Consider the following 26,542-nt stretch of genomic DNA (forward strand, 5'->3'; position numbering starts at 1 on the left):
TCTGGGTCTTTAATGTTTGGAAAAACAGCAGATGCAAATGAACCATTGAATTCTATAACTGATATGTAATATGGAAGATGTATTTTTCACTTTAAGTGAAAGTTGTTACCGCAACATTCTGAAATATTTTTATACTAAGATGTAACACCATGGTTTGGGTGCTTTCCTTTTATAAGAAAACACGAGAGCATTTTTTCATTTCTTCACTTTCACAAGTGATTGGTTTAGCAAAATGCCATTATCCCTCATAAATCCATAGTTTAATATCTATGAAAATACCTTGGAATCATTTAGTAACAATGTCTCTTGAAGATTAACAATGCTCATGTAGAAAATACCTAATAGTTCAGTAAAACTCCTTTAAAGAATAAACGCAGTATGCATTTTCCCCAGTTTATCAACCATTACTAACAAACATTCAGCATGTCTTATGTGAATGAACTGCCCAAGTCCAGCCCACTGGGGACACGTTATTCTCTGAACTACAGAGTTTTTGCCAGAGCAATACCACTTCATCCAGAGCTCTGTGAAACAAATATCTGGCAAGAATTCCTCCAAATCTACATTTAGCAAAGTAACTCCAATCTAAAGTGAATTTCTTAACCCATAAAATTGCCATAAATTGAAATATCAGTGATATTTACCTTGTACTAAACTCTTGGACTCCTAACTAGTCCAGAGAAAATAAAGATTGGTGGAGAAATAAAATGGCTTGATTTCTAGAAACCTATTCAAGTAGAAATATTTCTGACAGAGTAAGAAGTACTTGGTCCTACCTAAAGGTGAGAAATGGACCTTCCATCCCCCACCTTCATGGGAGTTGGAGCAAGGGTAGACTCTGATGCTGGAATAAGCTATTTGAATGAAATTCCTAGGTAGTTTTCTGATTTCAATATAATTAGCCAATACCAAGAAAAGCATTCCCAACTACACTTCTTCTCTTGGCATAGTATCTGATGGGAGAGTCAACAGAGTTCTTAGCTCTCTGCCAAACCTTCCTCAGGATTTTCCACTTCAGAAACACTTAGGCAAACACCATAATTCATTATTCAGTGTCACTGTGTTTATTTCATATCCTTACCCTACAAAATTCTGGAATTGTGTAGCTCACAATTCATTCCAAATCTCAGTGATCCTGGTTCTTATTCCTCAAAAACTATTTACCTGAAGGTCATCTTTACCTTTGATCTAGCACTTGAAACAACCCTGTGACTGAGCATTTGAATCCTCATAATTTCAGCCCAGTTCCAAGCTTTGCATGTTGACTACAGTTTGGAAGAGAGAAGTCTTTAAAATGTAATAGTTCTAAATAAATCTTTTTGACCTGGGTCATTATGTTATCTGCCCATTTATTAACTTGTTTAATAAATATTTATCATGTGCTTGCTTACTATACCGCAGACTTTGTGCTAAGAAAAAAGGGCAGACCCAAAATTATGATTAAACTGATAAATGCTTCCATGGGGGTCAATTCCACGTGCTTTTTGGAACACATGGAAAGTGGACAAACCCAGAAAGGAAGGGTTGGGAGGAGGTGTCAGTTCAGACACAAGCCAGGGAGCCCTTAACATAATTAACTTGAAAAGAATTAGTCCGTGTAAGTGTCAGTTCTAATTCTAAAAGGCAACAAAAGTGCCTTATTGTCTTGAGTTGTTTCATCATTTATCTTAATTTGTAAAGTCATCTTTTTTACCTTCCAGTGACTCCTGAATCAGTTCCAAGAACCACTAAACCCACTGTGTCTAGTGCATTAGACATTTCAGAAACAATACCGGGTAATTCTAAGAACTTTTTTTCTTAAAAAAAAAAAAAAAGACCCTCCCAACCGTCATACAAAAGTAACCCCAATGCCTTGGCTTCCCATCCTCCCCACTTTCTTTCCTACCTTACTGGCAGTAGTTCATCTTCTGTTTCTCAGACCAATTCCATTAAAGTGTTAACGACATACCTTGATCCTGATGACTAATATTCTAGGCAGCTCTGGTTGCTATATGCTAACTGTACACCCTTTTTACCAGTCTCTTGGGAGGTATAGAAAAACAATGCCAACCTTTTAACCTACAAAGCTTGGAGGAGTGAGAGTCTTGACTATGTCTGTGCTTTCCATTTCAGTTGGCTTTTCCAAGTCTTGTGTGTACTAAACTTAAGGAGAATCCCCCGAAGTGACATGCCTTTTACTAAGAATTTCATGTCATGCAAGTTAGCTGCTTCTTGGCCCAAGAGAATCTAACCTGCTTTATTCTCTTCTCCAAAAAAAAAAAAAAAAAAAAAAAGAGCAGCATGTACGTATTTTGTTCTGTACTTGTGATGTTGATCTTCCATGCCACACCATGGCCATTTGAACGTATACCTTCAAATTATAACTATGTAAAACTTTTTCCAGAGAAAGCCAGCTATTTCCATGAAAGGCATCAGCTGCCCAGTGCACCCTCTGTTATGAGCATGCCTCACATGACATGGTTAAGCCACAACGTCAAATCCCGACTCAGGGAGTTTCTAACTGAATTCTTCTTTATTGCAGTTCTTAGGGGAAGGACCCCCAAAACACCGCAAACTATTTTAATACCTAGGTTTGAATTGCCACTGAGCACTCTAGGTAAAAATTATTAAACACTGCAGCTTATTATTACCTTGGAAATATTATGCATGCTTGAAAGAAGTCCTTAGGCTAATTCATTCAAATTTATCTCCTCACAGAAAAGAAGGGACACATGGCTTATAGAACAGTAGACTCTCCAATACCAAGCCCTTAAATGTTATAAATTCTTTATTTTATAATCTAGGATCCTAAAGAGTCTTTCTCTATGACAAATCCTTTGGTAATTTTTCTTGGGGGTAGTCATATTTTGATATTATATTTGATTCTTTTAATTCAACATTATTGTGTCACTGAATAAATTATTTTCTATATTTTTCCTAAATATCTTTTTACTCAACTGTTTCTCTTGAAAGAGAAGATATATTTATGATATTTCTGCAGACTGCTTCTTAGAATCCTTAGAATTTACCTGCAATATCAAAAAAGTTGTTGGGGGAGCTTAAATATAAACTCACATAGTTACTGAAATTCTATTTTTAAAAACTATTGGACAGACATTTTCTAGTTCATATGTGTTTGGTGCTTGACTTGAGTTTAAACTTAATATATCTGGGAACACATACGCAGAGCTGAAGAAATTAGGACACTAGTTTAATAAGGGTGAAAGAAAGAACCCAAACTCCTCAAATGCAGTGGCTTTATTATACAAAATAGAAAAAGAAGCTGTCTTATATTATCCATCATTGAAACACGGGAGTAAGAAATATATACTAGTAACAGTCCCTTACCTTACCTGAGTAATTTGCATTTGTGTGTTTGTTTTTGAAGCCTGAGATTTTAAAAACCTTTTCTCTTACTCACACTTCAAGCCATAACATTTCTTGTGTGTTTCATTGCAGCTCCGAAAAGGCTTCCAGAATTTCCTCAGGCAAAAACACCCTTCCCTTTTGAGAAAGCTGGGGGCACCTTGGGTAATAACAGCACCTTAAATCTGGTGTTAGGACGTGGGTGGTGATTGCTTAATTCTGTAGGACACGTTTACTGGATCTTATCTATGCAAACCTCAATGAACTGCTGAATTCAGTCAACTCACACAAACAAGTGGTTGATTGGTTTAAAAAAAAAAAAATCCAAAAACAACTATTTCTCTGATTGGATTTTCTACAAATTCAGTAACAATTATCAATCTATTAATTCCATATATAGCCCATTTAGTTAGTTTTCCGTCCTCAAAAAGGTGAGAGTATGACACCAAACTCTAGTCTCCTTCTAGTCTCTACTCAAATGCTCTCTGAATGGGTGTATATTGGTTTCTTCTTCATATGTGATAATGTTTAATTGGATCAGTATGTGTTTTTTATTTCAGGCTACTGGTAGCCACTTAACCACACCAGCAACCTATTTCTGTCTCTTTATCCTCTCAAAAAAATTCTCAGTGAATTCCATTTCTTTTTTGCTGTAGCTTCAAGTCAAAAGCCATGGATTGTGCCTACACGTAAAATATCTGAAGATTCCAAAATTCTGCTGCCTCAAACTGGTAATTGCATTCTTTTTTTAAAAAATAGATTGGAACAACAGTATGGAATAACTTCTCGTTTTTATTTTTATAGGTTGTTTAGTTGATTATCCATATACTTTGTAGTAAATGGTAAAGTTATAATCCATTCTTGATGCTTAGATGAATTTTATTTTTTTCAATACAAAAGCAAAATGCTTTTACATTTGTTTTAAAGATCTGTGTTTTAATGTCTGGATATACGGTTAGAAGTCTGGCTAGAAGGTGAACTGTGAATTGGCTCATTGAATTTCTAGAGATCTCTTTAGTGACATGAGAGCAGTAACAAAAATAAGAATCCCATCGTGATCTGATTTAAGAGTATGAATTTAATATTTCCCTTGCAGTTAGATATTTGCCTCTTTTTCAGTAAAATATCTAATGAACATTTGAGAGTTTACTTTGTGCAAGATATTATTACTGAAATAATAAAATAAGTAAACATAAAATATGTCCTAAAATATGTAAAAATATTGTGATATAGAGGAAAGACCACAGGTCTTGGCACTAATACTGGACCTTGGTTCCAGTTCTGGCTTTACTACCAACCACATATTTTAGCTATTTTTCTCTACTTTCCTGGATCCTGGTTTGCTCTTTTGTAAACTATAGCAATTGGTTTTTTCTCCCGAGAATTCTTGTGTTCCAACACTAAAATTGATTGAGTGAAATAGCTTCCTTTTTAAAAAATAGATTTTTCTCAATTAAAGAGTTTTTGCGTTTACGTCTTTTCTTTGATGTCTAGTGGTCAACTAAAGAAAATATTCAGCATGTGAGAATTATAAGAAAACCTCAAAAACCATTTTGTGTGATTACTTCTATGATTTTTGTTTTACTTATTTGTATTTTAATTTTGTGAACCTTCTAGTGGTGATTTTTTTGAGTATATATAATTAGTATATAATGTAGTTAGAAGTTCATGTAATGATGTTAAACACACCCCCATTTGGTGGTATCCTCCAGAAAGGAGTCCAGCACAGGATTGGTTTGAGAAAGGATGAGAATGAGCCTACAGACACATAGATCTTAGTCAAATGATCCTTTCTCTGGTGAGTGTAATTGATTCAGATCTTAGCAAAAGATACAAGGATGGCATCAAATGAAGTAAGCATGTCTGTTACGGTCCTCCCTAGTTTACTCACGTGGGAAAACACTTATAAGTTGGTTATAGTTGTCAGCCAATACAGAGAAGCCTTAAATTAGGTCTTTCTAAGCCTTGATTCCCCATGTCACTGACCCTGAAATTCTAGTGCCATTACTCAATGTGGGTGCAAGAACACCTTCAGAATTCAGGTCACCTGAGTCTAAAATCCAGGCTCTGGGTGGACTTTCATACTGAGCCTCTAGTTCTGTTAACACAGAGGCACAGCTGCACTGCACACTGTGGAACAATGCTAGTCTGTGGGCGTGTGTGATGGTTTATCTGCTGCACGGTGGCCCAGCTGGCCTGACCCCCACGTCCTTTACAAGTATCACATCTTCCAAACCAAAGACTGTTGGGGCCCACTGAGTTAGTAGAACACTTAGGTCCCTTTTATCTCTCAACTTCTGGGCTGTAAACACAGGGCATATAAGGTCTTCCTGGTTTCTCTTGAGCAGCCTCTAGATTTTTGGTGTTTATGATTAGTTAAGAGCAAACTGACCAAAACCTCCAGGAAACCACTTATGAAATTTCAATGCCTAGGATATGAATTATATATAAGCCTGAATTGAAGCAAGCTTTGGGGGGGGTAGGGAAAATATGTTTGCAGGTGAATGTTGTAGAGTTACAAAGAGACAAAGATAGATGAGATTGGAATTCCCAGTAAAAGAAAGGTTCCTCTTGCCTTAATTACAGAAAAGGAATATTCTGGTTTTGCCTGGTGGAGTATGAATAGTTGCTAATGCCGCAGGAAGCAGTTTCATTTTTCAGCTGCTTCCCTCCTGCTAGGGCCACCTTAGGCTGCCAGAGAACTTCCAAAAACTGTCGACTGCCAGCTGTCTCTAGATGAAGTGTGTGGGCCTGTCATGGGCTGTAACAGTTCGGTAGGTATGATTGCAGGCATACGCATAAGCCACAGAAACTTCCTAGCCAGCCCTTACAACACTGAATTGTTATGACTGGGCTACTTGGTATGATGTTTGGAGAGAGAGCATTGGCATCACCAGGGAGCTTGTTAGAAAAGCAGAATCTTGGGCTCTACTTCAAATCTGTTGAATCAGGATCTGCTTTTTAACAAGATCTCCAGGTGATTTGTGTGAGTATTAAAGTTTAAGAAGCGCTGCCTTAACACTGTAGTCTGTAATACTTCACATGGTACAGATAAGAAGCATCGAATGTGATCAGTTATAGGACAGGAGGCCTGAAATCAATGTAAAATTGGTTTCTTAAAGTGGGCGATTAAGTATTTCTTGTTTCTGCTAATATTTTTAACACTCCCATCTACCTCTTGTATAAATATTCTGTGGCATCTTCCTAACGTGTTAAATTTCAAATTAAAATTCATCAAATGTGTTACTTGTGATTTAAAGAGTTGGTATATTCACACAACCCTTTTATTCATTTCACCCTTTGGTTCTCAATTGACTTTGTGTGAACTTACACAGGCACTAAGTTTCTATTTCCTATTTAGTTTCAACATATATGATTATTGTATTTTCCAGTTACTCACATGGCTTCCTAATGCAATTATTTGAGAATTAAGGAGAGAGAGAGGCAGAGATAGTACTTGAATGCCAGTCCATAAAATCAGTGGTCTCATTTTTAGTTGTTACATCTTTTGAAGAAATGATATATTTCAGCTGGTATTAATGACATTATTATAGCGAAATGAACATATTTTGTTTTCTCTCTTGGCATGCAATGCATCTGTATTTACTATGTCAATTACCTTCAGCCAAAGACCACCAGGAACACACCTGTATTTGAACAGAGTTAGGTTTATTTACTTTTTGTAACAATGGAGAATGCAGACCATGAGGAACTGTGGATCTGTTAGTAAGAGGATGTTATGGGATTTAGTCTTGTGTTAGGTGATCCTGGGGAGTGTTTAAGGAAGTGAAGCTTTGCTCTGAATTGGATGCTGTCTGAAAATAGGAATAATTTGTGACAGAATGTCTTAAGAATTCTTAACTAGAAGGCAAGAAAAGAAGAGTGAGACTAAAGCTGTGACTGGTAAAGATATTAGCCAGAATATGAGGACAGTAATTTTTGTGTTCATGTGTTTGTGTCCCACACAGTTACAGAATGGTCTTGTTTTTGTCTTGGTCCATCTTTGTCACCAAGTGAACTTGTCTGATGTTGATGTTCTTTTCAATTGTCGATGTTCTGTAGGTGAACACAACAGCCTAGCTGTGAGTGCCTGACCAGCACCTGGATGCCAGGGGCTGCTTGTTTCTTTATCAACCATTAAAGGTGGTTTATCAGTACCTTTTGTAAAACTCATTTTCCTTCAACGTTTACTGGATTTGTTTTCCACATTTACTTCATACTCTATATCAAATAATCAGAATGCATGCTCTTAAAAAGATTTCTGTATTACTTTTGTCAATAAAAAGTTATGTGGAAATTCTAACTTGCATGTCGAATATTGAAATCATTTCAGTAGTTGATGGCAAGAGTGGGACAGGGTATTTGGAATTTGGAGTGTCCTAGGAAATCTGAGAAGTGCAGTCATCAAACATACTCTTCCCTACTTTTAGTCTATTGGCCCCAATCCTTCATTAGGGCTGCATTTTGTGATCTCATTATTTGGAATTGTACTTCGTTTAAACTTTCTCTAAAGTATGTTCAAGTGGGATTGACTGATTTTGCTTTCCTTAGCAAATCCACCTTTTCTTAAAGGACAGAAAGGAAATTATAAAAATATGCTCTTTAACTATGTGCCAGAATGTAAACTTATTTATAAATTCTAAATCAAAAGAAAGTTGGCCATATTTTAGAAATACTTAAATGCTTATAACAGTCATTCAGAAAAGTCCATCTTTCTGGTGATGCAATAGAATTGGTCTTATGTTCTACTGGAAGGTAGCCAGTAGAACATGGTTGGAGAAGGAGGATAGAAATCAATGTTCTGTTTCTGGCTTGCTAATGCTATCAGTGTTAAGCGTCCTTAATTTACTTGGTCATCCCCTTAAAAGACCACTATTTAGTACCAGGAGGGATTTGAACCTTAATCAAATAAAAAAAAAAAAATGGTTTCTTCATATAACCCTAGATGATCCAGTGTGCTTATTTGCATCCTTAGAAAACTCTCCAGCCTGTTCTTCCCCTAGCATGCCCAGACAAACTGACTTTTCCCTCTAATTGTACAGTAACTTATTACTAAGATGACAGTTCCTTCTGGCATAATTATTTCCCCTTGAGCAATAAACAGTTATCTTTAGAGACTTCCCTTGACAGAACTGAGGATGGCCTGCCTCAGTCTTTTCATTAGAATCCACTTTGGGAGCTCCCTTTAGGAGTTCATTACTAATTATTTTCCGTGTTTCATTCTTTCAGTACTTTGTAGAACTTTAGTAAATTGCTATATGCACTTAAGCTCTATAAATTATTTAAAGCCTTGAAAGCTGAAGTGATCAGCATGCCTGAGGAGTGGTATACTGGTTGGAAAGTTTCGGCCACAAGTGGTTTGCTCACAGTGGTTGAAAAGAGGTTGAACTCTGCATTTGGACCTTATTGTCTTCCTATGAGGTGTTGATTAGCATAGATCTGGCCCACCAGACTGAATTAAGCCCTAGAGAGGAGAAAAAATAGGAATAAATGGTGGTGTTGATGCTTTGAGATCAGGAAAATAGAATTTAAGTATACAGATGGTTTACGGATTTACAGTGGCCTCTTAGAGATTTACAGCTGCAGCCTTTGGTTTTGCTTCATGAGCATTTTCTTGCAGGCAATATATTCACAAATTTCAAGGCCAACCGGAAAGGTATTTTATTTTTCCATGATATGAAGAGAGCTTTACGTACTTATTTAAATGGTACTGAGAACTCTGTGTGTGGTGTTTTTAACTGCTTTTCTCATCCAGCTACTTATTGATGGTCCTGTTGTATTTTCCCCTTGTGTCTTTATATGTGTGTTTAGGTTTCTATTTCCATGGCAGGGTATGGCCACGCAAGCATATGGCAGGTAACTGTGTAGTAGAGGGAGAGATTTGTGTGCACGCATATGTGTGTTATAAAATAATTAAAGGATCTGTTCATTTATTCTCATCTATCCTTACTAAGAGCATAAACTACCCAACTGTCAAACTCATTGTTATTTGTTCATTGTAACGGAAATCTAGCCGATTATTAATTCCATTGAGTCTTCCCATGTACAAGGCTCTGGGGTAAACCTTGAAGACCATAAAGAGCATGACAGGCACAGTTTCTATCCTAATGAGGTCACGAGGTCTTTCATCTAAGAATTTAAAAAGGAGTCTTTATACATATGCAGTGGAATATTATTCACCGTAAAAAAAAAAGATGGAATAATGCCATTTGTAGCAACATAGATGAACCTAGAGATTATCATACTAAGTGAAGTAAGTCAGACAGGGAAAGACAAATATCATACGATACTACTTATATATGGACTCTAGAAAATGATACAAATGAATTTATTTACAAAACAGAAACGGACTCACAGACATAGAAAACAAACTTATGGTTAACAAAGGAGAAAGGGGGTGAGGAGGGATAAATTAGGAGTTTGGGATTAGCAGATACAAACTACTATATATAAAAGAGTTAGGGACTTCCCTGGTGGCACAGTGGTTGAGAGTCCGCCTGCCGATGCAGGGGACACGGGTTCGTGCCCTGGTCCAGGAAGGTCCCACATGCCGTGGAGCGGCTGGGCCCGTGAGCCATGGCCACTGAGCCTGCGCGTCCGGAGCCTGTGCTCTGCAACGGGAGAGGCCACAACAGTGAGAGGCCCGCGTACAGCAAAAAAAAAAAAAAAAAAAAGAGTTAAACAACAAGATCCTACTGTATAGTACAGGGAACTATATTCAATATCTTGTAATAAACTATAAGGGAGAGTGGGAGGGAGATGCAAGAGAGAGGAGATGTGGGAATATATGTATATGTATAGCTGATTCACTTTGTTATAAAGCAGAAAGTAACACACCATTGTAAAGCAATTATACTCCAATAAAGATGTTTAAAAAAAAACTATAAGGGAAAAGAATCTGAAAAAATACATATATATATACATATATATGTATATATATATGTATATATATATATCTGAATTACTTTGCTGTACACCAGAAGCTAGCACATTTTAAATCAACTATACTTCAATAAAAAAAATAATAAATTTAGAAACAGTCCAACAAAAAAGTCTTTCACATAGTTATTAATATTCATGGAATTTGAATAAGATAAATTGATGAATTCTTGATCATTGTAAAGGCCTTGTCTGTGTGCCATCATATGTTTCCAGAGCAATATCAAAGTATTTTTATTATGGAATTTGCATCTAATCAGTTTTTTAAAAGTAAAAATAAAATGTACAGCCAACAAAACATAATTTAGCAATGTAGTTTTAGGAAGTTATAAGCAAATGAGAAAATTGTAGTGTGGCTTATTTCATATTATTTTTTTCTCTGAAAAATATAAAAATAAAATTTAGTTATCGTGATTATAAGCCATTACTGTTTTTTGAAAGAAACTAAAATTGCTTTTTATAGCCTTTGAATTGAACTGCCTATTTTACTAGCATTAGACTTCTCCTACAAATTTTAGTCCCATTTATATTCTGTGAATGCAAGATTAGAAAGAGTGCTTAATGACAAATGGCTGGAGAATGTCACCCACTAAAGTAAACATGGGTGACAGAAGATGTTTGCCTCTAAACAATAATGCATGATGGCATGTAGAGTCTAAAAAATAGAAGGGTTTACCCCTCTTAGCTATTTATCAATTTTATAGCTGGAGAAGCCCTTTAGAAACCAGGGATACCTAAACATTTCCTGTGTTTCATTCTGGTATAGAAAGAAGTATATTTACAAGAGTTTTGTGGGGGTTTTTGTTTTTTCAGGTTTTTCTTAAATTTTATTTATTTTTTTATACAGCAGTTTCTTATTAGTTATCCATTTTATACATATTGGTGTATATATGTCAATACCAATCTCCCAATTCATCACACCACCACACCTCCCCCCACCAGTTTCTCCCCTTGGTGTCCATACATTTGTTCTCTGCATCTGTGTCTCAATTTCTGCCCTGCAAACTGGTTCATCTGTACCATTTTTCTAGGTTCCACATATATGCGTTAATATACGATATTTGTTTTTCTCTTTCCGACTTACTTCACTCTGTATGACAGTCTCTAGATCCATCCACGTCTCTACAAATGACCCAATTTCATTCCTTTTTATGGCTGAGTAATATTCCATTGTGTATATGTACCACATCTTTTTCATCCATTCATCTGTCGATGGGCATTTAGGTTGCTTCCATGTCCCTGCTATTGTAAATAGAGCTGCAATGAACATTGGGGTGCATGTGTCTTTTTGAATTATGGTTTTCTCTGGGTATAAGTCCAGTAGTGGGATTGCTGGGTCATATGGTAATTCTATTTTTAGTTTTTTGAGGAACCTCCATACTGTTCTCCATAGTGGCTGTATCAATTTACATTCCCACTAACAGTGCAAGAGGGTTCCCTTTTCTCCACACCCTCTCCAGCATTTGTTGTTTGTAGATTTTCTGATGATGCCCATTCTAGCTGGTGTGAGGTGATACCTCATTGTAGTTTTGACTTGCATTTCTCTAGCAATTAGTGACATTGAGCAGCTTTTCATGTGCTTCTTGGCCATCTGTATGTCCTCTTTGGAGAAATGTCTATTTAGGTCTTCTGCCCATTTTTGGATTGGGTTATTTGTTTTTTTAATATTGAGCTGCATGAGCTGTTTATATATTTTGGAGATTAATCCTTTGTCTCTTGATTCGTTTGCAAATATTTTCTCCCATTCTGAAGGTTGTCTTTTCATCTTGTTTGTAGTTCCCTTTGCTGTGAAAAAGCGTTTAAGTTTCATTAGGTCCCATTTGTTTATTTTTGTTTTTATTTCCGTTTCTCTAGGAGGTGGATCAAAAAAGATCTTGCTGTGATTTATGTCAAAGAGTGTTCTTCCTATGTTTTCCTCTAAGAGTTTTATAGTGTCTGGTCTTACATTTAGGCCTCTAATCCATTTTGAGTTTATTTTTGTGTATGGTGTTAAGGAGTGTTCTAATTTCATTCTTTTACATGTAGCTGTCCAGTTCTCCCAGCACCACTTATTGAAGAGACTGTCTTTTCTCCATTGTATATCCTTGCCTCATTTGTCATAGTTTAGTTGACCATAGGTGCATGGTTTATCTCTGGGCTTTCTATCCTGTTCCATTGATCTGTCTTTCTGTTTTTGTGCCAGTACCATACTGTCTTGATTACTGTAGCTTTGTAGTATAGTCTGAAGTTTGGGAGCCTGATTCCTTCAGCTCCGTTTTTTTCCCTCAAGACTGCTTTGGCTATTTGGGGTCTTTTGTGTTTCCATACAGATTGTGAATTTTTTTGTTCTAATTCTGTGAAAAATGCCATTGGTAGTTTGATAGGGATTTCATTGAATCTGTAGATTGCTTTGGGTAGTAGAGTCATTTTCACCATATTGATTCTTCCAATCCAAGAACATGGTATATCTTTCCATCTGTTTGTATCAAGAGTTTTGTAAAGAAGTCAAGAGTGGTTGATTTTTGGAGAACTCTAATTTCCACCCTGTCTTATCCTCTGACATCCATTACTTCAGAGTCAAAAACTCTTGTTCAACCCATGAAATGAGGTAGTAGTGTGCTTCTCAGAGCTGCCCAAACAACATAAAACTTCCAGCGAGTGGTGTTTGTGTGTTTTTAGCACTCAGCTATCAGAAACTCCAGAAATAAACATATCAGGGACCAAACCTGCTGGCAAACATGTGACATTAATGTCACATGTTTGGAAGTAAGAGGTCCCTGACAGTTGGGAACTTTCAGATGTGAGTCACAATTGCCAGAGGATGATGGAAGGAGGGCTTCTTTCTCCAGGACAGTGTCTTCTGGGAATAACTTGAGGGAAGATGGAGGCCTGGCTTGGAACCTCCAGGATGGAAGGTCCTTGTTAATATGGAAAAGAAGTAGAAAGAGGGTGAATAAATATCATCTCTTGGAATAGAGTACAAGAATATAAGAAAGTTGGTCCAGTGTCACTAGATGGATGGGAAATGTGGGAGTTAGGATAACATATAGACAGTATGGTGTTTTTCAAAAGCAACAGTATAAAATATAAATAAGTCAGCTATTAATTCACAATTTCTTACCTAGTACAAGGGGTTTAAATACAAGTTGGTAAAGTTTTCCTGATTTGTCTAGTAGTTAGAGCGAGCTGACTTTGCTGGATCCATGATTTGAAATTGGCTTAAAGTGAACCTAAGATCAGCAGCTGCCAACATTTTTGTCCTTTGAAAGATGAGTCATTCTTATCTGACCCTTTAAAACTGTAGCTAGACTAAAGAAAGCTTTACATTGCAAGGTAATAAATTTACTCTTGGGATATCTGCATATTTTAACTCATAACATTCTTTCTTTTTTGAAGATTTTGCAAAGCAGTAGATTCACCTTCACAAACTGAAATATATTTCCTGCCTCTTTTGTATGCAGTGCAATATAATTACCCTCTCTGCATATCAGGCTGTGTCGCATTCTCTGATCTTAGCTTCCCTACAGCTTCAACTAGCAATGGTTCAGTATCATTACACTGTCACTAAATTACAAGTAGCCCCAATGTGTAAATTTTCCCATGAGCTCCTGCCTTTATAGTTTATTTCTGTACAGCCGTTTTCAATGGGCAAGGGAAGTGACACCTGCCTCCTGACAGTTCATGCTTCCTCTATACCTCTCATTACCATGGTGACGGCTCTTTGTACAGAAATGGGAACTTTCTAATTTTGATGCTGTTTTTGCTTGCAAATTCAACTCTTAAGTGAACGTGAAAATTATCCCTACATTAAAATCAAGCTGTATTGTTAAGGTCACCCTACTTTTCTTTATGTAGAATATAAAACTTATCTTTAAACCCACCTAGATTATAGATGGGCTTTTGGCTCCATGGAGGAATGTAGAAAGCTGCCTCTAGGTAAAATGGCAGGAAGGATGGGACAAGAGGAAGGTGCTGGTCTTAACTCTGCCATTCCTGGCCCTGCTAATGGAATGGGAAATACGTCGAATTTGACAGTCCCAGCGCGTGACCACTAGCAAATGTCCTCTGCTAAGTGAATCTCAATTTTATCATCTAGAAAATGGAGCTACTACCCCATTGTCCATAACATGGGGTTAATGTCTACCTCACCTATTTCTCAGGGATGTTAAGAGAGTTAAATAAGTTGATATATGAGAAAACGCTGTGCAAACTATAAAGTGCTGTACAACCTGCAAAGTGCTGTGCAAACTGTAAAGTACTATCCAGACATCATGATGGTAACTTTTACTAAGTACAAAGACTAAGCTGTAGTCTCTGTGCAAATTACCTCAGTGTGACTGCTGTTTCCTTCTTTGGAATTCTCAAATTGCCATCTGATTTCATTTATGTTTGTACTCTTTGAAGCTATTTGATTTACAGCTGGCACTGCTTCCTTGTAAATAGCACTATGCTCACATCACCCTAGGGGTCAGTGTCAGGGCTCACTGCATAAAGGCTTTTAGTTCAGGGCAAGAAGGACTAGAGGCAAGTCTTTTAGTGATTGCTTACACGTTGCTGACATGACCAGTAGCCCACAGCCAAAGCTCACTAACACCTACATGAAAATGTCCTCTTTCAGCCAGCATGAAAATATGTCATGAAATTTTTTAAAATTAACATCTTCTTTTTTGTTTTACCTTTTCTTTTAAAAGCCACTTATGATGTTTTCTCAAGCCCTACAACATCAGATGAGCCTGAAATATCAGAGCCCCACACAGGTACACCCAGCCTCTCAATTCTTGTTTTTGGATGCCAGGTATTCTGACAATACTGCACCTAGTTCTCCCTTTCATTTTTGCCGAATGAAAAAGTGCGCTCTCTAGAGCTCCACAGGAGAGACATGGCAATCTGTGTCAGGGAGATGAATTCTACCCACCTCTCCCATTGAATGATTATTTCTTCACATCCATCAGTAAATAAACTCTGCCACATGTGGGAGATGCAGATAGATTAGGTTGCCACTGAGGCACAGTAGAATAATGGCCTATCTCTCTGTTGTTCAGAGTCATTCTAAAAAGCTTTTAGATTCTTAGTTTTCCCTGGTGTAGTGGTTCTCCAGTGGGGGTGATTTTGCTCCCTTCCTCCTGAGGAAACATTTGGCCATGGCTAGATATACTTTTGGTATCTGGGGAAGGTCTTACTGACATCTAGTGGGTAGAGGCCAGGGATGCTGCTAAACACCCTGCAATGCACAGGACAGCTCCCACACCAGAGTCATCCAACCCTAAAGGGCAATAGTGCCAAGGTGAGAAATCCGTCTCTCGAGCAATCATGTCGCTCATTTGTCTATAGAAGTTCAGTTGGGTCTAATGTTTGACATTCACTTACTGATGCATCTACGGTGAGTTTAAATTCAGTCCAATAGTTCCTTCTAGCAAGTATTTATTGAGCACTTACTAAACTAGGTACTGCAGGAGATTCAAAGTATATAATACTGGTCTCTGCCACACAAAGACATATGTCTGGTATTTGTGTGTGTGTGTGTGTGTAGCCTTATCTTAGGTCTATTGGTGCCATGATAAATAAAGGCAAATAATTTTAAATAGTAGCAGAAAATGTTAAGAAATGAAATAGAATGCTAAGAGTAGATTCAGCTAGCAGTTTAAGAAACAGAGGGAAGGAACCAGAAAAACGAGTTGAAAACAGTTCAATATATGAAACATTGTTTTATCATGGTTTAACATTTGAAGTTTGCATGTTTTTAAAAATGAGGTCATCTTCAACTCCTAATGAATCACTAGTTTTCAAATGTTGGTCAGCAATCTCTCAAGTGTTCTTGATATTTTTCCCCATTTGAGGCATAATTTATTACTCTGGAATTTGTATTTTATTCCTGGGGCCTTCTACTGCTTTTAAAAATGTTGACATTTATTCCAACAGCAACAAGCGATCCATTTCTGGATTCTGTCCCATCTAAAACTTCTAGAACTCTTGAACAGCCAAGGGCAACACTGGGTAATGTTTTTAACAGAAAAATTGTGCTTTGTTTTCCATCGAAAGAAAATCCATGTAAATGCCTTTCTTCCAAATGACCATTTAATTCCATCACATCTAATCATTTATTTCTTTCCTATTTCTGAATATAATATATATTTTTTCCTGTAATGCAGGCATCTTATGTTCCATTTTGGGCTCTCTCTCTCTTTTTTCTTTTTAAACCGTAATAGATGTTATTTTTTCCATCCTTAAAGGAATGAAAAGCTTTGAAAACTGCATGGACATCATCATCCATATCCTCCCATCTCGTGTGTTTGTGGCCTGTATCACCTCTCTTCCATGCATTGAGTCTGCCTCGAGTCAGCTACTGAACAATCTCATTCTGACCTTTTCTCCACTTTAAATTATCATTTCATCCACCAGCTTTCAAGACAACATTCATGCATTTTTCATCCTTCATCATGTCCTTGTAGCATGTGCTTTGTAACACCATCTAAAAGCATGCTGAAACTCTTAAGATACCTCATTTTAACTGGAATTATTTGGTGGGATGGGGTGTTTGTGTTTTCAGCTCCGAGTGAAACACCATTCGTTCCTCAAAAACTGGAAATCTTTACCAGTCCTGAAATGCAACCTACAACACCTGGTAACTAATGACATTCGTATAGTTGTGTACTTTGAAAGAATGGATAAAGTGACAAAAAGAATCAGTCATGTGTTGGCCTTTTCAGAATATTTTCAGTAGTAAACATTTCCCTTCATTCTCTACCATGAACTTCTTCAAAGAACTGGGGTATCTGTCCTACTTAGCCTTGTGATAATCCTCGAAGAATTTTCATAATCTTGGTGTCTCTGTATTTTTTTAATTGAGGTAAAATTAATATATAACATTATATTAGTTGCAGGTGTATGACATAAAAATTCAGTCTTTGCATACATTATTTTGAAGTATTATTCCCTTTCTTCTTGTTATTCCCTATACTTCTTTCAAATTTGCCACTGGAAAATAACAGCAAAATTATAGATGATAATTATTTTAAAATACATTCCCTTCAGTTAGCATATTTAGATACCACTTGGTCAGACTGTTTTTCTCCAAGTAGCCTAAGTATAAAGAGCATCAAGTAGGCTCTGCAATCCTGGATATGGTAAAGAAAGATGAATAAAAGAGTAAAACACATATATTCTATAATAGAAACTTATTGGAATAATGAAGTTCGTTAACTCCTGGTGAGGTTAGTAGTGAGATATAGAATTAAAGAAGTTCTGAACCTTCCATTCTCTAAATCTCAAATATTTATGCTTCTCCCGTGCTGTTCAGTAAATCACCTTTTGAGTTCTTAACTGTACCTTGTGTTCTTAAATCCCACAAGGGTCCTCCCTTTCCAGTACAGTTAAGTGAACAATGTACCTTCAATTCTCATATAGAATTTAATTTCTTTTGACTCAATCAACACTTATTGAGCACCTACTGTGTATAAAACACAGTGCTGGGCATTCTAGGGATACAAAGAAATAAAAAGCAGTTCTTGCCCTCAGGAAGTTTACAAGTTTACAGTTACAACCTGATTGACCCCTGGGAAATACCATTTATCAAAGCTATATTAAATCTTCTTTCAGCTCCCCTGCAAACTACATCTGTCCCTTCTACACCTAAACGACGCTTCAGGCCCAAAACACCAAGAACTAAACCTGGTAAATAACTGTCTCTTTAACCTTTCAGGATATTTAATTCCAAATAGATAATGTCCATCTACTTACAAAAAGAAACGATTCTCTAGATTAAACATTCTCTGTAAATTTTGGAATTGACTGAAGATGAATAATTAATGTAAAATAACAAGGATCAAACATTTTCAATAAGATCTTATTGAAAATTATGTGAATAATGTTCTTTTTTTCTGGGAAATACTCTTCTTTAATCAAAGTAATACATAAAGATTTTTTTTAAAGTACTACAAGGCCTAGATTGAACAAGAGGAGTCCACTGCCCTACCCTATTCTACGCTTGAGACCCATTCTCCAGTTCTTCAGCATGTTTCTTTTGTATTTACCTCCACATTTCTAAGTAATATGCTGCTCTTTCTTGTTAGATCAATTTTAGTGAATGATGTTCTTGCATGCAAATTTTGGTATAAACATAGAAACAAGTCCTACTGTCACAGTGATATATACTGTAATTTATTTTCCTGGCATGCATCTGAGTTTAAGTGTTATTAGGCAGACAGTTCCTGTTTTCGTTGCCTACTACTATGTTTTCAGTTTTGCATTAGGGCGATGGCTGAGATGCAGAGGACATGACTCTGGCTTTCCAATTGCTTTTTTTTTTTTTAAGATTATATCATGAACAATGAGAGCAATGTAAGATTATACAACCTGCTTGTGAAGCTATAATACTGTGTGGAAGCTCAGAAAAAGAAAGTACAAGTTGAGGATGTAAGCCTCAGAATGCGTGTAGGGTTTAGAGGAAAAGGAGAGGGGAACAACATATATTATGGCACAGAGTTTGAGGTAAAGGTAGTTTACCAACCTGGATATGATACTCTTCATTGTCAAAGAGTACACTCAGAATCATGCTCAACAAACCAGGCTTTGATATTCCATTGCTTATTACAATTTTTTTATAGCTATACTATTATGACTAAATTTTAAAGTTCTTTCCCCAAACTTTTACTCACTGCATACTTTGTAAACACTAACTAAATATTACAGGATTTTAAAAAGGTCATTCAGTTCCTCTTTGGAGGATTGTTTTTTTTTATTGTCTCTAGAATATTTTAATATATATTTTTTTCCTTTCCACCACCAGAAAGAACCACAAGTCCTGGAACAATTACATCTAAAATTTCTAAAAGCCCTGAACCTACACGGACAACACTGGGTAACAATATGTCCTTAGTAAATATGTTACTTCATTTCACCACGGAAAGTCCAGTATGCCAGCTTTTCTGTAATGTCTCAATCACTGTTCTAATTGGATCATTTCAGCAGTACTAAATTATCTCGTAGTACACATCAACTCCATGACTTTCATGGTTTTGGATAGCTGGCCATGTGGTGGTTGATGTGAACTCAGCATTTAGACATCATCCTGTACCCTGGAGAGCCGTTAAACCACTGATGATTTCTCATCTTCTATGCAACCATTGTTTTTAAAGCTGCGTCTTATACACAGTTCTCCATTTTTTTACATAAGGCCCTCAAGTTCAACTTCATTTGGCAAAACAGCTTTCTGTTATGGTGTTAGTAAAAATTTCTTTATGCCGTAGATCATAACATTATACCTATCAGTAAATATTAATTTTAAAACATTTCTCTTTTCTGATGCTTAAAGATTTAGATGTGGTTGAGAAATGTGAAATAAGGTGCAAAATCATTACACTGATTTTGGTTTTCTAATCATGGGTTAAAATCACTGTCTTTGGGTAGTTGTGGTGACTAGTGACAATGCTATTTCTCTTGAAATGCTTTTTCAAAAAGATGAAAATTTATTACTGTATTTTCATTAAATGGTGCTCTGTGAAGTATTATTTTAATGGAATCCAAAATCATCCAAGATGATGGGTTTATAGCACTTGAGGTATAGGTTTTCCTTTTGAGGTTTTAGACACTGAAATGACTAATTATTGATTTGTTGATTCTTTTGTTTCTTTATTTTTCCAGCTCCCAGTAAAACACAGTTTATTTCTTTGAAACCTAAAATCCCTCTCAGTCCAGAAGTGACACACACCAAACCTGGTAATTACCCTGAGCTTTATTTTGATATTCCAAAAGTAGGGTTGAAAAGTTATTTTATGCCACTCTTCGGAGCAAGAACTTTTGATTTGCATCTTGGTATTGGATATAACTTTCCATGAAAAGAGTGAAAGTCTGATGAAATGATGTCGTTTATAGCCAACTCCTCTGATATTATCATAGCATCTCTCTGAGCTGTGTGGTGTTTCATTATGTTCATGACCATCACAGAGAAAGCACAGAAATAGAGTGGTGGGAAGGATTGAGGACTCCCTTGTCTAGGACTGTGAAATAGTTTCCAGTGCCAAAGTTGATTGGAATTCAGATCACACTAAACAGTAGCCTTTCAGCTGAGAAGTGGAGAAGTCTTTCCATCCCCTAAGAACTCTGCCTTGTTGAGGGCCTTCTCAGTTCTCGGGCTGCATGACTAGCAATGGTTGTATTTCCCTAATGTTCTATAGCTTCTTTCTAAATTGGGTCTGATTTCCGAACACTGACTTCTGTTTACTTCTCAGGAGACATTAATGATGTTTTGCTGAGGAAAAGAGGAGTTTTTTTCTTTTCTTCTTTTTTTGCAGGGAGGGGTTATTCTGTGTATGTAATTAAAAACAGAGACAATTCCCTGCACAAGGATTGCAGGACATGTTAAATGATCAAATTGTTTTTTCCATCTATCCAGAATCTCTACAACAGTCTGAAATGTTGATTTATGAGATTATATATGGGGAACTTCATCACAACTCATTATTTTCATCAAAACTTTAACCCCTTAGCTCTGGGAAGAATATATTTCTCACTGTAATATGGATTTTTCATTAATGTATATTTACAAGGTAGGATTATTAAAGCAAGAGGTTTTCTGCTTAAGTGGGCATGATTTGTTTTTTGCAAAGACATGGGTAAGGAAGAAAAGCGTAACTGCTCAGAGAGAGAATTCTCATGACTCCTTTTAAAGAGGCAGTGAGATTTCCAGGTGTTGTAGGTGTCAGAGGGAAAGAAATTATGGATTAGGCAAAGGGAGTATATTTGATGCTGTGACCAGGGGTGAGGTCTCCAAGTCAGAGAAATGGAATGAAGTATTCTAACTCAGAGAGGTTATTAGGAGAAAGAAGCATAGCTAATAAAACTCAAGAGCCCTAGCAGTTTAAATCATAGAACTCTGACAGTCAGCTATCTGAGAGAAGGATTTCATGTACATTTATTTTAAAATTATGCCCAGAGGACTTTAGAATAAGGTAGTAACTCTTACATTTAAGCTGTATTTTGAATAGGGACTATTACCAAGCAGCTTGAGAAATATTACTCTATGTTTGAGTCACCAACTTTTTATTTGTTTTTTTTTGAATTTTATTTTTTTATACAGCAGGTTCTTATTAGTTATCCATTTTATACATATTAGTGTATATATGTCAATCTTAATCTCCCAATTCATCCCACCACCACCCCCTGCCATTTGGGGTCACCAACTTTAAGTAAATGTTTTTCCAATCTAATTATTTCTGTTGTTACAAGGTAACATTTGAAAACATCAAAAAAATGTCTCCTAATGTTTATTACCATTTATTCATGATAAGCTATATTATTACTTTTAGTGGTTTCTGGGGGAATAAAATGTTTCTGAGAGGAAATTCATTAATACAAATCAAGGTGGGAGAGTGTGTTCTTATCACTCTAAGGTATTTGAGCAAAGAGATTTCTTAATTTGACATTTCCCTTTAAAATGGGGGAAATCATTTGGAAGCTAATGGGTTTATATTCCTTTGATTTCTACCTTCTGATCACCTAAGAATAGCCACACTTTTCCCCTAACAGCAAGTATCACCACTTCAGAATCTGTGCCTAAACTTAAGCTAACTCATGTTGACTTTGAGTGTCCTGAGGCAACATAGAGTGATGACTGGTTCTCTATAAACCATTGCTTGGGTTTTAGCTTTTTAAAATGTATTTATTTTATGGCAACCACCACTATAGCTCTGCTAAATACTTCTTTTCCTGCCAAGGTTCAAGAGAGCAAATAAACCACCAAAAGGTTTTTGATTTGAGTCATTCATTGCCTTTCTCAGCCCTCTCCTCACACTCTCCTGTTTTTCTGTTTCACTTTCCATACAGGCTGCTTTTCCTTTGGTTTTCCTTTGTGGTTAAGCTAATGAGTAAAAACCCACATTGGTTTTGGTTTGTTTTATAAGTAGAATCCAGCACTTTCTTGAAAAATCCCAGACATCTACCATGTCCCAACTTGTCTGCCTCATCCAATAAGAATTGTTTCCTTCATAGTTAATTATTAAGATTGTAATGACGTTCGGCTCTTCAAGCTTTTAACGATCTGAAAAAAAGGGAGAGACCTCCGATTACAGCTGTTTGTTATATGCATTTCTCTGACACGGTGGACAGAATAGTAAATTGTACTCATTGCTAGCCACAAATCCATGAGAGGGTTTTAGTTTTCTTTGTTTTGTGCTGAGGTGAGTGGTGTAGTTATTTGCATGCCACTCAGCTTTTTTTATGGAACATTTTTGCACCTTTATCGGTAATACCTTAAGGCTATGAAATAGAGGAAGTCTTATCAGAAGATGTATTTACTTTTAATAAACACTGACTTTAATATTTTTATATTCAGGTGAATTGGAAGCTTAATTGATGGGGCTCCATACCTATTTGGCCTCAGTCTCAGGACCTAAAAAATGCTGATTTTTCTTTATAAAATTCAAAAGACAGCATTCTTTGATCTTTGTGAAAGCTAAAAGGTGCTACAAGTACCAAATCTTACTTTTTCACACTTTTAGAAGGCAACTTTGTAGAAATTAAAACCTGAATTACAACCTCAAAGTTTCAAGAGAATTTTTGTTTTTTGCTATTTTCAGATGTGAATGCTTTTTGATATTTATTGTATTTAATTACCGATATCTACTATTTATTTTCCCTTTCTCCTGTAGACTCTGACATTTAGCCACGCCCCCTCCCTCTCCCACACACACATTTTTTTACTTTGCCTAGTGTACTTCTATCTCGTACATCACTGCAGCTCTGCCATTCATCTGTTATAATCTATTTCTGACAAGTTCTTGAGAAATCAGAATTCTTTTTTTTGGCCACAGACATTCTAATGAATGATGCTACGTTTCAGTAACACCTGTGCCTTGCATTCAGAATAAATGAAAATTCTCTATCCTAATTATTTATTATTACATTTTCTTTTTTAGTTGCTAAAGAGTCACTACATGCTTCCCCCAAACCTTCCATACCCCCTAGTCCAGAAATATCAGAGATAACCCTGGTAAATGTAATATAAGGAATACATAAGTGCAAAATGATTTAAGTTCTGTTAAGCTGGTCAGTAGGGGCCATATTAATTGGTTTCTTTCTGTAAGAAAAAAAAAGTCAAAGAATATTCACTTTGTTTTGTATTTCAACAACTGATTTCCTTTTTTATTTTCTTCTTGAAAGAAAAGAATTCTTTTTGTTCTACAGAATAGGAAACCTCTATTGGATGATCTTCTTTTAAAAAACCCAAATAGACTTTTTAACCAAACTATATTCAGCATGAGGTATAATTTATTTACTGCTAATCTGAATGGCATTGGAGAATTTATCTGGCAGAATATTTATATAATATTGTTATTCAATTTATTCAGCATTTGATGAAATCTGAGACTACTTTCTGACTTCTATTGATTTGATAATTTAAATGGAATAAATTTCATGTGTAAATCAATTTGTTCACCAGCAATAGATACTAGTAAATACGGGGAACACCGTATGAACACTTGTGGCCCCTTTTAGACTGTAAGTTCCATTCCTATTTTTTGTGAAAGAAAATCAGATCCAGTCAGGCTGAAAATCATCCCAAACTAACAGAGCTCAGGCACGGTCACAGGTCTGATGGGTCTGTTGCCTCTTCCCATTTTCTTGGGTGAAACCGACTGTCCTGCATGAAAATAAAATTGCAGGTGAACAACCTCTGAGAGGCTACACTGACTTCCTTTAATATCTCCTCAGGCACGAGGAGCAGGAGTGGGGAAAATAGCTAAAAATCAACAACAAAAATTAGAATTCTCTATTCTTTCTTCTGTTGTGGTTTGTGGAGAGGCTGCAGGCTGATTGAGCTTTATCTCATAAGCCAATAGAACCTGATGGTTCACCAATGAGAGAACACTTATTATGGTAAAGGACCTTTACTTTCTAGCTTAAATGGTGCTCATCAGCATCCCCTTTGATAATACTTGCTTTCATTGCAGCCCTGGAACCTGAGACTCCACCACCATCACAGCCGCCAATAGGTAATGAAGTTTGCCTTAGTGAGTGAAAAAGAATTCTCTTTCTTTCACACCCTCTATGTTCAACTTTGTGCTTAGCTTTGGCTTTTCAAAAGATTATTTCTTTGTTGTCCTTCAGATCTTTCTTTCAGCCATTTTCACCAGAAGATAAACTCCCTGCCTGTGCTTAAGTGGAAGCTCTGAGACAGCCATGAAAGCCATACTGATTTTGATTTGTCACATTCCTTGTTGTCCCTCCTTGTATTTGAGCACCATGTCCTGAGCTTGTTTTAACCTGGTTATTTCCCATAGAGGACCATGGCTTCCCCAGGACATATTTGTGCTTTCACTTTTAGAGGTGTTTTTCTTACTTTCAAAACTCTAACATTTGCAGACTTTCTTGAAAAGCATTATGGTCTTTCCAGATCTAAATATCCTGATGTGTCACTAGGAAATTCATTAAATGAGAGAAATATAAAAATTCACCCCAATCTATGTAGCTTCTTTTCCTTCAAGAGAGCAAAAACTGTTCTGCTAGTGCCGTCTTAGCCAGTTATTCACATTTTCCTTCATAACATGAGCTGTTGGTTACTTTATTGCATTTACATCTTCCAAATGAGAGTCATGCCTTTTTTTTTTTTTCCATTTCTCTTTCCAAACTTAACTGACCAGCTGCGTTTTTGTTCATTTTGTCTAAAAACACAGGAATCTATTTACATAAAAAAGGAATGTCTTATATGGATAAAAGTTTCACCATTTATGATTGCTCAACTTAGTACTTAAAAATTAAGCATTTTTCATATTTTACTAAAGTTCATCATTTTTCCGTTGATTCTGATTCCTTCTTGATCATTTTTCGTGCAGTCTTAGAACCTGGAACACTGGGAACTAAACCTTCAACAACAACATTAGGTAATGCAGTGAGTGACCTACCTTTTTTTCCTTTTCCTGACTGCTGGCATCTCTATTAACAGGCTCACATTAATGGATTTGTTCATTAATGTCCATTTGAGTGTGTGTGTCCTCTATTCCTTTGGAGAAAAATTTTAAATCCTATAGTCTAAAAATTATATCTCATTCTTTAAAAGTTGCCTTCCCTGAAATAATTTGGGAATTCAAAGCCTTTTTGCACATGTTACTGATTTACAGATTTTTTTCTATTGGAGTATAATTGCTTTACAATGTTGTGTTAGTTTCTGCTGTACACTGAAGTGAAGCAGCTATATATGTATCAGTATACATATATCCCCTCCCCCTTGGACCTCCCTCCCACCCCACCCCGCTTCCCACCCATCTAGGTCATCACGAGCACCACGCCGAGCTCCCTGTGTTGTACAGCAGCTTCCCACTAGCTATCTACTTTACACATAGTAGTGTATTTATGTCCGACCTAATCTCCCAATTCATCCCACCCTCCCTTTCCCCCACCCCACCCCATGTTGATTTGCAGATTTTTAAATGCTAAGCGAAAAACATTTCCTTTTGAATCTTAGGCCAAATAAATTTTAGTTTTTATCCCTAGTGCCTTCTAAAAGTAACTTTTCTCATGTTCCTGTTAAACATATACCTTCAAAAATTTAATGAAAAGTTCTGAATTTTCCACCTCAAAATAGAATAGAGAGATCTTTTGAACAGTTATTTATAAATATTTGGCAAAAAATAAAATAAAAATCCATTATTCAAGACCTCATTTAACTGGTTAAATAATGATAGAAAGTGGCAAACAGAAGGATACGTATCTGCAATAAATCAAAGGGCTTAAATGTGCTTCTAAGATACACGTAGTATTGATGGTCAGTTTGTAGGGCCACCTTTTGTGTATTAACTAGCTGATTTTCTTTCTTCAGCTCCACCAAAGACCAAACGACCAGGTCGTCGTCCCCGCCCTAAAACCACACCTAGTCCAGATGTGCCCAAGTCCAAACCTGGTAAATGTGATGTTCAGGGTTCCAATTAACATAGAAAGTGGAATATGGTAGTTTCTGATATAGTAGCTACCTACCGCCTAAATAGCTGGGCTTTAGGAACCAGTGTAGTTGATTTTTATATTTAAGGATCTATACTTTCTAAATTCACGTTTTATGAATACATTTATCTTTTTATTTGTAGTTATTAAGTATACACAGCAGTAAGCTGGGCCACTAAGTGGATCGTTAAAGTAGGGCACCGTAAAACTTTTACATAAGATGCGTATTCATGGCAGATGAGATGTGGGAAAGCAATAGGGAGAAGAGGGGCAAATGGGAAAAATGAAAAGGAAAATCACATTCAAAAAAAGTACACGGTTTAAGTAAAGATGGAAGAGTAATGTTTCC

At 36.4% G+C, this 26,542-nt stretch overlaps 1 protein-coding gene across 24 annotated transcripts in view; it reads left to right on the forward strand.

Annotated features, from left to right (window-relative positions):
- ABI3BP (ABI family member 3 binding protein) overlaps window positions 1–26,542 on the forward strand; it is a 263,204-nt gene that overhangs the window by 134,261 nt on the left and 102,401 nt on the right. For 17 of the 24 annotated variants that reach the window (XM_049710006.1, XM_049709993.1, XM_049709996.1 and 14 more), the window contains exons 11-21: window positions 1,701–1,775; window positions 4,002–4,076; window positions 14,955–15,020; window positions 16,183–16,257; window positions 16,811–16,885; window positions 17,860–17,934; window positions 19,049–19,120; window positions 19,903–19,977; window positions 24,210–24,251; window positions 25,092–25,139; window positions 26,075–26,155. In XM_049710006.1, the coding sequence (XP_049565963.1) occupies window positions 1,701–1,775; window positions 4,002–4,076; window positions 14,955–15,020; window positions 16,183–16,257; window positions 16,811–16,885; window positions 17,860–17,934; window positions 19,049–19,120; window positions 19,903–19,977; window positions 24,210–24,251; window positions 25,092–25,139; window positions 26,075–26,155 (759 nt within the window). Of the gene's footprint in view, window positions 1–1,700; window positions 1,776–2,521; window positions 2,597–3,438; window positions 3,511–4,001; window positions 4,077–14,954; window positions 15,021–16,182; window positions 16,258–16,810; window positions 16,886–17,859; window positions 17,935–19,048; window positions 19,121–19,902; window positions 19,978–24,209; window positions 24,252–25,091; window positions 25,140–26,074; window positions 26,156–26,542 lie in introns of all 24 variants that reach the window. The other 7 variants (XM_033433301.2, XM_049710004.1, XM_049710001.1 and 4 more) reach the window with 7 other exon arrangements.

This window comes from Orcinus orca, chromosome 5, assembly GCF_937001465.1.
Source record: "Orcinus orca chromosome 5, mOrcOrc1.1, whole genome shotgun sequence".
NCBI lineage: Eukaryota > Metazoa > Chordata > Mammalia > Artiodactyla > Delphinidae > Orcinus > Orcinus orca.